The sequence below is a fragment of the Poecilia formosa genome, unplaced genomic scaffold (assembly GCF_000485575.1).
Source record: "Poecilia formosa unplaced genomic scaffold, Poecilia_formosa-5.1.2 Scaffold98, whole genome shotgun sequence".
NCBI lineage: Eukaryota > Metazoa > Chordata > Actinopteri > Cyprinodontiformes > Poeciliidae > Poecilia > Poecilia formosa.
In genome coordinates, this window is record NW_006800037.1 from 806,937 (window position 1) to 820,273 (window position 13,337).

The following is a 13,337-nucleotide window of genomic DNA, read 5'->3' on the forward strand; positions in this document are numbered from 1 at the left end:
TCATATTTAAAATGCAGATTTGTTGTCTGTGCTGTTTCCATTGCTGGATAATGTGCAAATTGCATCACAGTTGCAAATGTAATATAGTCTCGAAGTTTGAGCTACATGTGAATTTAGTATTTAAAGTTAAGTCCCGGAGGAATACTTAAAAAGATAAGTTTTGATACTTTTAAATGAGTTAACGTCACCTGCCTCTGTTAAAGCTTGGCGTTTGGACTCCAGTTCCACCTTAAAAAAAAAAAAAAAAAAAAGAGTTCACACTGTAAGCTCTGTAGGGGGGTGGTGTCCCTGCCTCTCCCCCTCCCTCCAGTGGCCAAACTTCTTCATTAAACTCAAGCGGCTTGTTTGCGTGCTCAGCGGCTCTCTTTTGGAGGATTGTGCGACCAAGAAAAAGATCCACGGCTCGGTTCGATGTGCTCTAACAACACCTCCGCTGGCTCTCATTGGACTTCATCTGAATTTAATACATCGAGTAAGCTCTTTCATGTGTTTTTCTTATTATAAATCCGACATGTTTAGTGTCAATTTAGAAATACGAGCATGTATAGTTGAAGAAGCGCCGTTAGAAGTTTGTAGTGAATGTTATTTCTGTGGGAATTAATCCAGAATTGCCGACGCAGTGGAAACAGGTGACTGTGTCTGTGTGTGTGTGTGTGTGTGTGACCCTGTTTAGAAGTATCCCACCAAATGCCTTCCCTGAATGCCCCATTTATCTGCTCGTCTTGAAATAGTTTGTCTGTTACACTAAAAAGGACGTGCCCCAGCCTGCAATAAAAAGCAAGTCTGTGTGTACTGTTGCATCCTGAGTGTCGTTAGTTGTAATTACATAGAAATTCAGAGCGAGCTCAGGTCAGATTTAGTGGAGGGTTAGAAAAGTTGCGGATTTAGTGAAACGTATTTGCAGATTACCTGAAGATTATGGAAAGCCCTGAGTTGGTTGAAGAATGTGTGATTCTCAGATGTGGCAAGAGACCACAGTAAAACGTCTAACTTCTGACTTCTCACTTTTATGTTGTTTACTCAACTTATGAACATGTTGTGTATGTTTGCATCACTTATAATGTAGATAGTTTTACTTTTGTCATTTAAACTCTTAATACAGTACTTAATCATACTCCTTTAACTTCTCTTTTTTATATATTTTATTAACACACTGCAACAGGAAACATGGGGCAGAAAATGACACACGTTTTTTTTTTTTTTATGTTACGTGTAAAAAACATGTTTGTTATTTATTTTGTCTTTTCCTGTCTGTGTAGTTGTGAGTTATGACATCAGAGGGGAAAGATGCAGACATCATGCTGGACCCCCAACTTATCCAAGAGACCGGGGAAGTTTATAGAAACCCCACTGAGGTGCAGATGAGTCAAATCGTGCTGCCCTGCCACGCCAATCATTGCGGGGAGCTGAGTGTGGGACAGCTGCTGAAGTGGATGGACTCCACAGCCTGTTTGTCAGGTGAGGAATGAGAAATGATTGGGGGCAAGACACTTCACCCACCTTGCCTGCTGGTGGTGGTCAGAAGGACCAATGACACAATATAGAAGGGCAGGGCAGCTGTGACTACAAGCTGATTTCATTGTAAAGTGTCTTCCAGGGTCCTGAAAAGCGCTATACAAGTCTGAAGTCATTTCATAAATTCATTTATATATTTTTTCATGCATCTATGGTATTTGCTGTGCCTATTTTTCTACAAACCTTCACAGATAATAAATTCTATTATCCAAGCGCGATAGCAAGCCATCTGTTATCTTCCCATACATCAGTGAGTTTTGATAGACCATAAAATAAAATTCGGTGAAATTGAAAAGTTCTGCTGCTGGTGTAAGTGAATGAGTAAAGCTAGTAAAAAATATTCTTAATTTTAGTGTAATCTCTCCTTTCCCAGCCGAGAGACATGCAGGCTGCTCCTGTGTCACTGCATCGGTCGATGACATCCACTTCGAACACACAATAGGGTAAAGTATTATCAACACATAAAATGATCAGCTTGTGTCGTTCGTTTAGGATTAATCTACCAAACTACCCTTTGAAAGATGCTTGGAGTTGTTGATTTCAATTATTTGATTTCAAATAATTGAAATCAAATGTGGTTCATCCTGCACTCCCGTAATATTTAGCAATGACGACAAACATCCCACATTTAGAGTTAGTTTTCTTACTGTTGACTTCAAATAATATCTGAGGGTAAAGAGGGAATATGCTGTGTTGAGTATAATCATGTTGATAGTAAAGAAGGGTCCATCTTTGTCTCTTTCAGAGTTGGACAAGTTGTCAGTATTATTGCCAAAGTCAACAGAGCCTTCACGTCCAGCATGGAGGTTAGTGGACGTCTCTCCGGTGTTTCACTAAAGTGAATCATACTTGAGTTGAGCAGCCGTATTCGTACATAAAAATGTAGTAAACATGTGAATTTCAGGTGGGCATACTGGTGACTTGTGAAGATCTTTACTCTGACAGGCAGTGGAAAATTTGTCGTGCCTTTGCCACGTTTGTTTCCAGACGAACCGAAGCTGGAAAGGTAACGGAGCGGGGACTGAAACAATCTGGAGCACACCGGCACTTTGGCGGAGCTCGCTTATCTTCTCCTGGCCGCTTTGGTTCTCTGTGCGCACAGGTACAGCTCAAGCAGGTGATTCCTTATACACAAATGGAGCAGATGGAGTACAGCCTGGCAGCAGAGCGGCGGAGGATGCGACTCATCCATGCTGAGATTATCACAGACCTGCTGAGCAGCAGCACAGCTCAGCTGGGTAAGGACACAAGGTCTTTTAGAACAGATCGCCCTCTAACGTCAGAAAGATTACAGCCTTTTCTTTTGGGTCTTTCGTCAGGGGAATGTCAGGAGTATGACGACGCCGTGCCATCTGAGAAGACGCGGGTGGAGAGCGTGGAGCTGGTGCTTCCACCCCATGCCAACCATCAAGTCAGCACTTTTGGAGGCCAGATCATGGCCTGGATGGAGAATGTGGCTACAATTGCAGCAAGGTATGCAGTTATTTTTTTCTTTTTCTTTTCAAGAGCTTCACTTTTAGAGAGGCTTGCGAAAATATTCAAAATATTTAACATTCTTTTATATTTTAACCCCAAATCATGAAGGCCAAGGATCCAGATAGAGATGAGTACAAAAGTAAACTTTTTGAACGCACCGCCGCTGGCAGCATCATGCTGTGGGGATTATGTATAGGAGGATGAGCAAAGTTGATCAGAGGGAGGCGAATCTGGAAGGAAACCTGTTAGAGGCTGATGAAGGCTTTAGTCTGACACTGAACACCTTACACCAGGAACATAGCTGTAAACATACAATCAGATCTACAATGAAGTGGTTTTGATCAAAATATATTCATGTATTGGGATGAATACATGAATACATAAGAAAACAGAGTTGGGAACCTGAGGCAAGACGTGATGTTCAGAGATGCTTTGCATCCATTCTTTCTGAATCCAAATTATTTTGCAATCAAGCCTACCAAGCTGCTAGAGAAATACCCTCTAGAGGCCTACAGCTGTAACTGCAACAAAGTGTGATTCTTAAATACATAAGCACTCCATGCTTTTATATTTTTATTTGAAAAAATGTAAAAGACATGCATAATTTCCTTTATACCTTACAATAATGGGGCATTCTGTCATTTATCTATCAAATAAAATTCCAAAGAAATGCATTGAGGTTTGGGGTTTTGGTTTGATACAAAAGGGGTGTATATACTCTTGTACATACATACTCTATAAAGTATGTTTTGTTATCTGTATGACTGGAGTTTTGAAAAATATATATTTAAGTTTAAAAAAGGTTACCACCATGTTATGATTTGTGAGGAGCAAAGAAAAGAAACATTTCTGTCAACATTCGGGGTGACTGTTTTATGTAAATCTAGCTAAAGTGTTATTTTTGAGACCTATGAGCATCACCACTTTGTTTTTCTGAGATCTTTAGAGATCCATGCTGCTATTGCTATGCTACATTTCCCCAATTTTAATATTGTACTTAACACATTCATGTCTTTAAACACATGAGTGGATGTGGATTTGATGTGTATCTGTGCTTTATAGCACAAATACACATCCATATCTTCTCTCTTTTTTGTCTTGATCCAGCCGATTGTGTAACGCCCACCCGACCCTGAGGACCATAGACATGTTCCATTTTCGTGGGCCGTCACACATTGGCGACCGGCTGGTGCTGAAAGCTATTGTTAACAATGCCTTCAAACACAGGTGCGTCTCCACATTACCTGACAGATTTCAGTAAACAATGCCTGAATCAACTGAGTGATGTCAGCACTGTCCATGTGCAGTGCCTCTGATTTCAATCTTCACTTATGTACGCTTAGTGTGTTTGCAGCTCTAAAAAAACATAATAATACTAATTTTATTACTGATACTGTGTAGCATGGAGGTGGGAGTTTGTGCAGAGGCCTATCAGGGTGGAGAACCTCTGCGCCATATCAACAGTGCCTTTATGACCTTTGAGGTGCTGGACAGCGACAGGAAGCCCCGCACGCTCCCGCACCTACGACCCGAACCTGTGGTACGTTAACAAAGTTTATTAATATCATTTGGAGACCTTGCTCTGCATTCGTAATCAGCATTCGCTTGTCTGGATTAAATTGGGGTTTCATGTGTTTTAAAGGATGGAAGAAGACGTTATAAAGAAGCTATTGCAAGAAAGAAGATTCGCCTTGACAGGTATGTCACATTTATAGAGCCTTGAATTGAATGTTCACATTTTCTCATGTTACAACCATAAACTTCAACCTTATCTTTGTATTATAACCTGGATAGACCAACACACTGCACTGTGTTTTTATGAAATCGAAGGGAAAGGTTGCATTGTGTTCAAGCATTTTTTCTTATAGATACAATTCTTAAATGGGTAATTAACATTTGCATTCAGCTTCTGACTCAATACTGTACAAAACAATGTGTTGCTTCAATCACAGCTCCAAGTCTTTGAAGTATATCTACCAGCTTCCCAAATCTAAGAGGTTGAAAATGCTTGCCTATTTTTCTTTGCTAAATAGCTCAGTTGGATTGAATGGAAAGCAACTTTGAACATCCAATTTCAAGCCTTTCCACAGCTTAAGTTTGGACTTTGACTAGGACGTTCTAACTCATGAATATACTTTGATCTAAATCAGAGATGTCCAAAGTCGGTCTTTTGATATGTGACAAAATGCAAAGAAGTTCAGTTGGTGTGTGTGCTAATTATTGCAACATGTGCAACAAAACAAATACACACCTTATTACAATTGTGCTCAGTTGATGTTTGGTATAATGAGAATGTAGTCATTGTTAGGATTTGCTGTATAGTGTGAATTTGGTTTGAGGTAGATCTTAGTTTACTGAATCTTAAACTCTTGATATGCATATTATCTTCAAATCAATTCAGTTTGCTTATGCAGCACCAGTTCTCTGTAAAGATCATGGTGCAGCCATAGTGTTTTGTGAATATGGCGTGACAAAGCTCTTTGTTTGCAGTATTTTTCATTAGAAAATTACTTGGCTCGGCTGCGTATCACAGCTGAGCAGACTTTGGTGGAGAGTTTGCTAAGAATGAAAAGCTCATTGTTCAGCTGTTAAACACTCTGCTTCCAGCATAATCTGTGTTTCTTCAATTTGGTAACCAAACGTGTTGGACTCAACCGAATAAGTGTTGATGCTGGTCAGATTTGGTCTTTGATTTTGTGCCTTAATGTTTACAGGAAATATATCATCTCTTGCAAGCAAACCCAAGTGCCTCTGTCTGTGCCCTGGGATCCAAGTAACCAGGTATCTTAGAGAAGCGATGAAAGCCCACCAGACTTGGTGCTCAAGCTCAGGAGTTCACTCAACCGTTTGGTTTTTCAGATGTACCTGAGCTACAACAACGTATCAGCCCTGAAGCTCATGGATACCCGGAACAACTGGGTCTTAACTTCAGAGAAAAATAAGGTCAGTGTATAGTTAGCCAGGCTGGGATTAGCTTTACAACTTTCATTCTGCATTGTATTATTTAGAAGTAGGAGATGGTCAGATACAGCAAAATGTTGATAATATGAATTATATATTTTAAATGCAAAATTGCTTGTTGCTATAAAACATACATATTTATTCTACCACATCTTTGAATAAGTCTGACCCCCCGCCCCAAAAAAATACACTGAAGTAATGTATTATCAAGTCATTTTACCCTGGGAAAAGAAAAGAATGGTCAAGGGGCATCATTAAAAGCCCAAAACTAAAAAGGCATGCTTGGAGTCTATGTAAATGTCTCACTGGCTCTGTACATGTTGATACCTTGAACAACTTCTGTTTATACATGTTGACAGGTGAGACTATACACATTGGAGGAAAACCACATGCTCTGTGTCAAGGTGGAGATGTACGTCAGCGTCCCAGCAGGGCAGGTGTTCCACCTGTTGTCGGACCTGAGGAGGAGGAAAGAATGGGACCGGCATTATGAGTCAGTAACACACACATTTCCAACATGGTGCTGTAAATACAGCAGATGAAGTTTAGATTGTCCCAGTATCTGTCTTATCTCAGCCACCAGCAGCGGAGATTTACGGCTTTTGCACAGGATTTTTCATTAAGAAAACACTAACTTCCAGATGAACGCTTACTTGTGACATTACTGTCGAGTACTCAAAAGCCTGAAAACTTTTAATATGTTTCTAATTAAATTTTTTTGTCAATGTTTCAACCACAGGGAGTGTGAGGTGATCAACCAGGCAGATGAGGATGACACTCTTTATCGCGTGGTTACTCCTTCTGTCAGCAAAGGGGGCAAAGGGAAAGACTTTATCTTGCTCGCATCTAGAAGGAAGCCTTGTGATTCCAGGTGCTGCAAAATAACATGTTATCTTTTTCCAGCTCGAAAACAATTTCATAAGGTTGGCTGGTATTTATACCACAATTTGGCCCACGGTTGAGAAAAACTGCCCTGGATTGCTGTTTGTGAATTATAAATGTTAAAATCAATTAAATGGTGGATTCATTTTATTTAGCATTTTAGATCATATTTCTCACATTTCAGTTTCTAAAGAATGTTATTGCTATTTTTACTATTTCACATTTTTTCTTCAATGTGTATTGATATAAACAGGTCAAATTCCATGCAAAATATAAAGTGCAAAGTATAATTTTGATAGCATTTTGTCAATTCATTTTTAAATGGTTCGTCTGCTGCAGTGCACCAAATGTTTAAATAATTTAAACAATTACTGGGTTTTGTTGGACAGCGGTTTGTCGACTCATTTGAGTAATAACTTTTTTTGTTGAATTCTGGCTCTTTTGTACCTCCATAGAATTTAACCTTTTTTTTTTTTTTTTTTGCTCTATATCTAACTGCATTATAGAATTCCATTTTGTCTCTCTCAGGGACCCGTACCTGATCGCTCTGCGTTCTGTCACTTTGCCCAATCACCCGCCTACAGAAGATTTCTCAAGAGGAGAGGTGCTCTGTGCTGGCTTCACAATCTGGGAGGAGTCCAGTTCAGTCACCAAGGTTAGCCCAATGTCTGTGGCACAAGCTCTAATGCTTACAGTGCATTGTTGCAGGTATCGAAATTGATCATCCATTTTTTGTTTCAGTTCACCTACTACAACCAGGCCACACCAGGTGTCCTCCCCTACATCTCGACAGACGTGGCTGGCCTCTCCTCCAGCTTCTACAGCACGTTTTCCGCTTGCAGCCAGTTCCTGGAAGCCAACAAAGACAGCCTGGGTGCTCTGCCGCCTTCTTCATTTTGATTTAAAACCCCTCTCCCATAAGCAAAGTCGGGGCATTATCAGGACAGAGTAGCATTGTTTCACAGCTCTAATCCTGATTTCACACTGCTGTGGCGGTGCTGGGCTTAAAAGCCATTCTGAGATTATGAAGGTCTGCTAGTTTGTACTTTGCATAGACAAGTTCAAAACAGAAGCGCACAAATGAGTTTATGCTTCTGTAGTTTTTGTTTCTAAGCATTATTTTTTGAAAAATGTGCAATTCAGATTTCTAGATATATTATTTATATTTTGTGAGCCATCAGTTCATACCAGTCCATTCGTGTTGTCAGATGGTTGTTTCACTGTGATTTGACACTGTAAAGAATTTTTCTTTTTTAGATAAGGTCAAGTGTAACTACTTTGTCACTTTGTATGTTAATATACTTGACTTCAACGATAGGAAGTTTACATGTGGTTTTGGCGTATAACTTTGCTGTTTTCATTTGAGACAACAATGTATAATTTTGTAGAATTTCACTTGAACTGATTTTATTGTATAGACATAAGCTTTGAGGATAAAATGTGTTGAATTGCTTTAAACAATAAATCTTTTAACGCTGTTGATTATATTCTCTGAAATTTTTCATGTGCGCCACCCTTTAACTTTGCATTCCTAACTTTCTTAAACCTTTTTATATAAAAGCTTCTGATACAGTTTCACAGGTCCAGGAGAGGAATATGAACTAGTTTTTTGTCTAATGCAAATCCACCTTCATAGAAAATGGGTGTAATTCTCAGTACAGCGTGAACACAGCCAAATCCAATCCTCTTAATGATTACAGGAACTAAATTTGCCCAGAATCAGCACACCACTCCTGCAGGATCACATCATTATATTTCTGTATTTTGAACTCATGTTTTACAACTAACACTTTCCTCTGGACTAGATAAAGCGCTAAACAAATACAGGCCATTTACCTATTGTTGGTCAAAAACAGAGAAATACATTTTTCAATTAAACTTTAAAATGGCGCATTAGGCAAACAAAAGCATTTTTTCCCCATTACTCATTTCTGTTTTCACACACTTATCCTGAACAAAGTTAAAGACAGGAGCAAGCTTATTACATTAAACAGCATGCACATGTCAAAAAACTAACAAAGTTATTTTAAATCATCTAGTTTTTTTCAGTCTTCATTTGATCTAATATTATTTCAAGCAATTAAGGAATTTTAGCTGGAAACCTTGGTATCATCCAAACAGTGTACACCAAGCTAAAATGATGTTTATTCCTAATCAATACAGCTAAAAGTGCAAATCAGTTTACAAAGGCTGCACCCAGAGCAAAGTGGATTCACTCATTATTGTGTTTGTTGTTGGAGGGAGCTAATTTGCTGAAATTAGGGATGGAGTCCACTTTGTGTCGGTAAATTGGGAGCCAGGAAAACCAGCCTAACAACATTAATACTAAAGGCAGTGGTCAGGATCACAGCAAATGCTGAGGGCAGAAAAATTGTACTGTGACTGGTAATTTGAAGCTAAAAATTTTATTATAGTTTTGTGGTTCTGTCTTTTCCTTTCATGTCAGACAAGAAATAAGCAATTCTGTACCAAAGAGCTTGTTACTTTTTTAAGTTTTGAGATTTCCATAATTTTTATTCTTTAATTTCTAAAGAGACAAGCAGTGGCTTTTTCCCCCTTTTGGCTTGTTTGTGTTTTATTATTACACTAATTTTAAGAGAAATACATTTTTGCTTGATCTTGACCTATGAAACACTCAGGCCTTATTAAAAAGCTCTAAAGCTTATGAGATAAACCAGCTTTGGGGCAACACAAAACAGATGAGTTATTAAAAAGTCTACTTTAAGTCAGATCTTTAGGTATTTTGCTAATTTGACAGGTCATTTTTATGCATTCTATCATGATCAGGGACAAGAAGTGGCAGTAAACAAGGGGAATAAAACAGCCAATGCCATTCGTAAAGACTTTTGAAAACTACAGAGTTCAAGATGCAAAAGTCGGACTGTGCAATTTGTGCAAACTGTCTGTTTAAATATCACCAGAAAGAAATATTTTGGCGGCGGATTGGACGCGCGCATGCGCTGTAAACACAACTGACCACGTGATCAAACCCGGAAAAACAGAACTGACATAAACAGAATAAAGTCCCGTGAGTTCGAACTAAAAACAACATATTCGGCTCTCTACTGACTGTATTTAATTTACAGTAGAAGCGCCAGCATGAGCCAGGCCTGCAGCAGGAAACTACAAACCGCAACAAGAGAAAAGCTCAGGAGACTGAACTCGCTGCGTGGTGAGCTTAATTTTTCATTCATCTTACTTCGACTGGAGCTCAGTAGAAGTAACATGTTGGCTTTCCTGAAGGTCGAGAAGTTTTACCGGGTGAGTTTTGGGATGTCGTGGCTGTGACTGCTGTGGACGGGAGCCAGAGGGAAGCTTACGAGCTGCAGATCAGAGAGAAGGTTGAGAGGAAAGAGCTTCCCGTCGGAGTTCAGTACAAGGTCTTCTCGGATCCTCCTGGGTGCAAAATAGGTCAGTAAACCGCTGTCTGCGTTATTTTGTTGCACTCTTTTCGCTACTGTTCTGTAATGTTTAAAGTGGTATTGTTTTGCAGGAAATGGAGGCTCCACTCTGTATGCTCTTCAGCACCTGAATGACATCTATGGAAAAGCTCTGAGCAACATGAGAGTCATCCTGATCCACGCAGGTTACCTATATTTTTCTAACTAAAATATCATGCAGAATGTGTTGGTTTGGTTGTAGACATTTTTTGTGTACACCTTTCTTGAAGGATATGATAGGTTTAAAAATTTCTTTTAAAAAAGAAGGGAAAAATAGTATTTTTTTTTCCTGAAGTTTTGAAAGATACATTGAGATATTATCAGGATTATTACAAACATGTTTTTAGGATTCTAAGTGCTCTTAGAAAAGGATTTAATTGTGTGAAAGGTCCCATTCAGTTAAATCAGTTTTATTGGAGTTGGATAACCATACAAATACTGTGGTTTGGGGGATTCTTAGAACCACTTTTAAGTGATTTATTATTAATAATAAGAAAGCTAATTAACAAAGACAAGATTGAACTAGAGATGTGCAATATATCAAATATGTTGTCGTTTGTCATTGCAACATTAATGTGTGTCTTTATTCAGACTTGCCAATCATATAATTGGCCAAATGAATAGAGTCTCAATTTGCTATTTGCCAATATTTGTAGGTGGCTGTAGCACAGTTGCCAAAGCTTGCAGTGACAGATGAAGAACGAAAATTAGTTTTAATCACAACAGTACAGTACAATTTAATCACAGTTATGTTTTTTTAATAGTGGATAGTTCAAACCTTGTTTTTGCAAACAACTCCGTTGTATGCACAATTTCTGTTCCTATATCACAGTTTATCTTTTCTTGTCTTTTCTCTCTTTTTGTTTTTTTGTCCGTCAGCTTCCTCCATAACGGTGGAAACGTATCCCTAAGGGAAAGATGAAACTGTTTAGGAATTACAAAACTAAACACTGAATATATTCTCTATTGAAAGTAAATAATACAAAATATATTTTTAATAAATGTAGAATTGTATTAAAATAAAGAAAAACACCCACCAACATTTGTCACTTCCACATGTTGTACCTTCAGGTGGCTTCAGCCAGCGAATGCCCAGTGCCAGCGCTCTGGGAAAGATCTTCATGCCTTTACCGCTGGGGAACCCCATCTACCAGATGCTGGAGTTCAAACTGGCCATGTATGTGGATTTCCCATCACAAATGAAGCCTGGCTTCTTGGTGACCTGTGCAGACGACATCGAACTCTACAGCATTCCAGAGGAGGAGAGAGTCAGCTTTGATAAACCAGGCTTTACAGCTTTAGCCCACCCCTCCCCACTCTCTGTGGGAACCACCCATGGCGTGTTTGTGTTGGAGCCACGTGAACGTTCCTCGTATCCGGAAATGGAGAATGCCTCCTGCCTGTGTTTTCTGCACAAGCCAAGCATCGATAAGATGCGGGACAGTGGAGCTGTTTGCGCGAATCAGAATGGCCTGTTTTCCATGTCTGACATTGAGTTTGTCTACACAGACAGCACCTATTATATGGACTTTAAGACTGCCAAGTCACTTCTGAACCTGCTGAATGAGTTGGGTCCGTTGAACTGTGAGATCGACGCATACGGGGACTTTCTTCAAGCTCTGGGGCCGAAAGCCACAATGGAGTACACCAAAAACACGGCTAATGTCACCAAAGAGGAGAGCGGTCTGGTTGAAATCCGACAAAAGATCTTCCATCTACTTAAAGGGACGCCCCTCAATGTCATTCTCCTCAACAACTCTAAGTTTTATCACATCGGGACCACCTCAGAGTACCTCTTCCACCTGACGGAGGACGAGGCGTTCAGGGGCGAGCTGGATCTCCTGTCATCTGCCTTCAGCGTAAATGCCAATGAAAACTTCTCTGGTTGCTGCATCATGTACAGTGTCCTTGATCCCAGTTGCTCTGTGGAGGCTGGGTCAGTGGTGGAGTACTCCAGACTGGAAACAGGGGTGTCCGTGGGTGGGGGGTCCATCATCAGCAGCTGCTGGGTGAGTCCAGGCCTCTGTGTGCCTGCTGGGGCTTTCATGCACACGTTATGCGTTACCCACCAGAAACAAATCAGTTTTGTTACCGTCTTCTTTGGTATCGAGGACAATTTAAAGCAAAGCGTGGCTTCTCCTACATATTTGGAGGAACTAAAGCTTTTTGGACTGGACCTTGCAAAGTGCCTGTCCCACTGGGGGATGGAGAACGAACGCCTCAGATTCTCAGGAGACGCGTCGAGCTGCAGTTTGTGGAACGCTTGCTTGTTTCCTGTTTGCTCCGAGCAGCAGAGCTCCTTCTCGGCGTCTCTCAGAATGCTGCAGGCCATCCTGAGTGGCTCCACAAGCCCCCCTCCCAGAGACGCAGCTCTGATGTCGATGCAGGACTGTTTACAGCGCAAGAACCTGGAGGAAATGCTGAAGCTCAAGAGGAGGCTACATCATGACATCAATGTCCAGCTCGGCATGTAAACAACCGTCGCTACAGACATTGAATTCATTTAGAGCGTTTCGCTTTGTTGGTGAAAGTGAATGTTTTGACATTTTGTAACTTTTTTTTCCTTTTAAAACAACAGTTTCCATAAAACCACAATGTGAGTCATGTTTTTTTTCTTACTTTTATGTGTGGGTTTACATTCATTAAATTGGAACAGTTCACAATTGGAATTGTGACAAACAAATTTGGTTGAGGATACTTTCGCTTTGCCATCATGAATTTTAATGGTCATAACACATTACTACTATTGCACTATCTGGTGCTGCTGGAAAATTTGCCAACCTGTTTGAAACGTTCTGTTAATTTTCCCCCCTTTTTGAAATGCCAAAATTGCTGTTATTATCAAACGGCACAGAAAGGGCATTTTTGTGAGATATTTTCTAAATTATCATAGTACACCCCCACCAGCTGCTTCATTACACACTGCAGTCGATGTTATTCTGTGAGCATTTCAGTAGAAGCAAGTCATAATGCTGTTAGAAATTCAAACCTATAATAAAAATGAATACGATTTTTCTGTCACGCATTTTGTCCTGTGTCCTTCTCCCCTGTTTGTCATGCTGT

The 13,337-nt window shown here is 39.9% G+C and overlaps 2 protein-coding genes across 6 annotated transcripts; both read left to right on the forward strand.

Moving 5' to 3' along the window:
* Window positions 1–279: 279 nt before the first annotated feature.
* Window positions 280–8,317, forward strand: acot11b (acyl-CoA thioesterase 11b). Of its 5 annotated transcripts, none has more exons than XM_016674643.1 (16): window positions 282–472; window positions 1,260–1,458; window positions 1,889–1,958; window positions 2,261–2,321; window positions 2,420–2,521; window positions 2,618–2,753; window positions 2,835–2,988; window positions 4,099–4,218; window positions 4,393–4,531; window positions 4,634–4,689; window positions 5,706–5,772; window positions 5,851–5,934; window positions 6,312–6,445; window positions 6,692–6,823; window positions 7,363–7,500; window positions 7,576–8,317. In XM_016674643.1, exons 2-16 carry the CDS (start codon window positions 1,269–1,271, stop codon window positions 7,784–7,786), a joined length of 1,794 nt encoding a protein of 597 aa, XP_016530129.1. In that variant the 5' UTR covers window positions 282–472; window positions 1,260–1,268; the 3' UTR covers window positions 7,787–8,317. The 5 variants fall into 5 exon arrangements, with proteins under 5 accessions (XP_016530128.1, XP_016530129.1, XP_007558730.1 ...); XM_007558670.2 differs by having other exon boundaries at window positions 285–472; window positions 7,363–7,489; XM_016674642.1 differs by having other exon boundaries at window positions 280–472; window positions 2,618–2,988.
* Window positions 8,318–9,791: 1,474 nt separating this feature from the next.
* Window positions 9,792–13,285, forward strand: fpgt (fucose-1-phosphate guanylyltransferase). The gene is made up of 4 exons (XM_007558673.2): window positions 9,792–10,006; window positions 10,078–10,245; window positions 10,328–10,420; window positions 11,346–13,285. The coding sequence occupies exons 1-4, from the start codon at window positions 9,934–9,936 to the stop codon at window positions 12,746–12,748; spliced, it is 1,737 nt and encodes a 578-aa protein (XP_007558735.1). The 5' UTR covers window positions 9,792–9,933; the 3' UTR covers window positions 12,749–13,285.
* The last annotated feature ends 52 nt before the right edge of the window (window positions 13,286–13,337 follow it).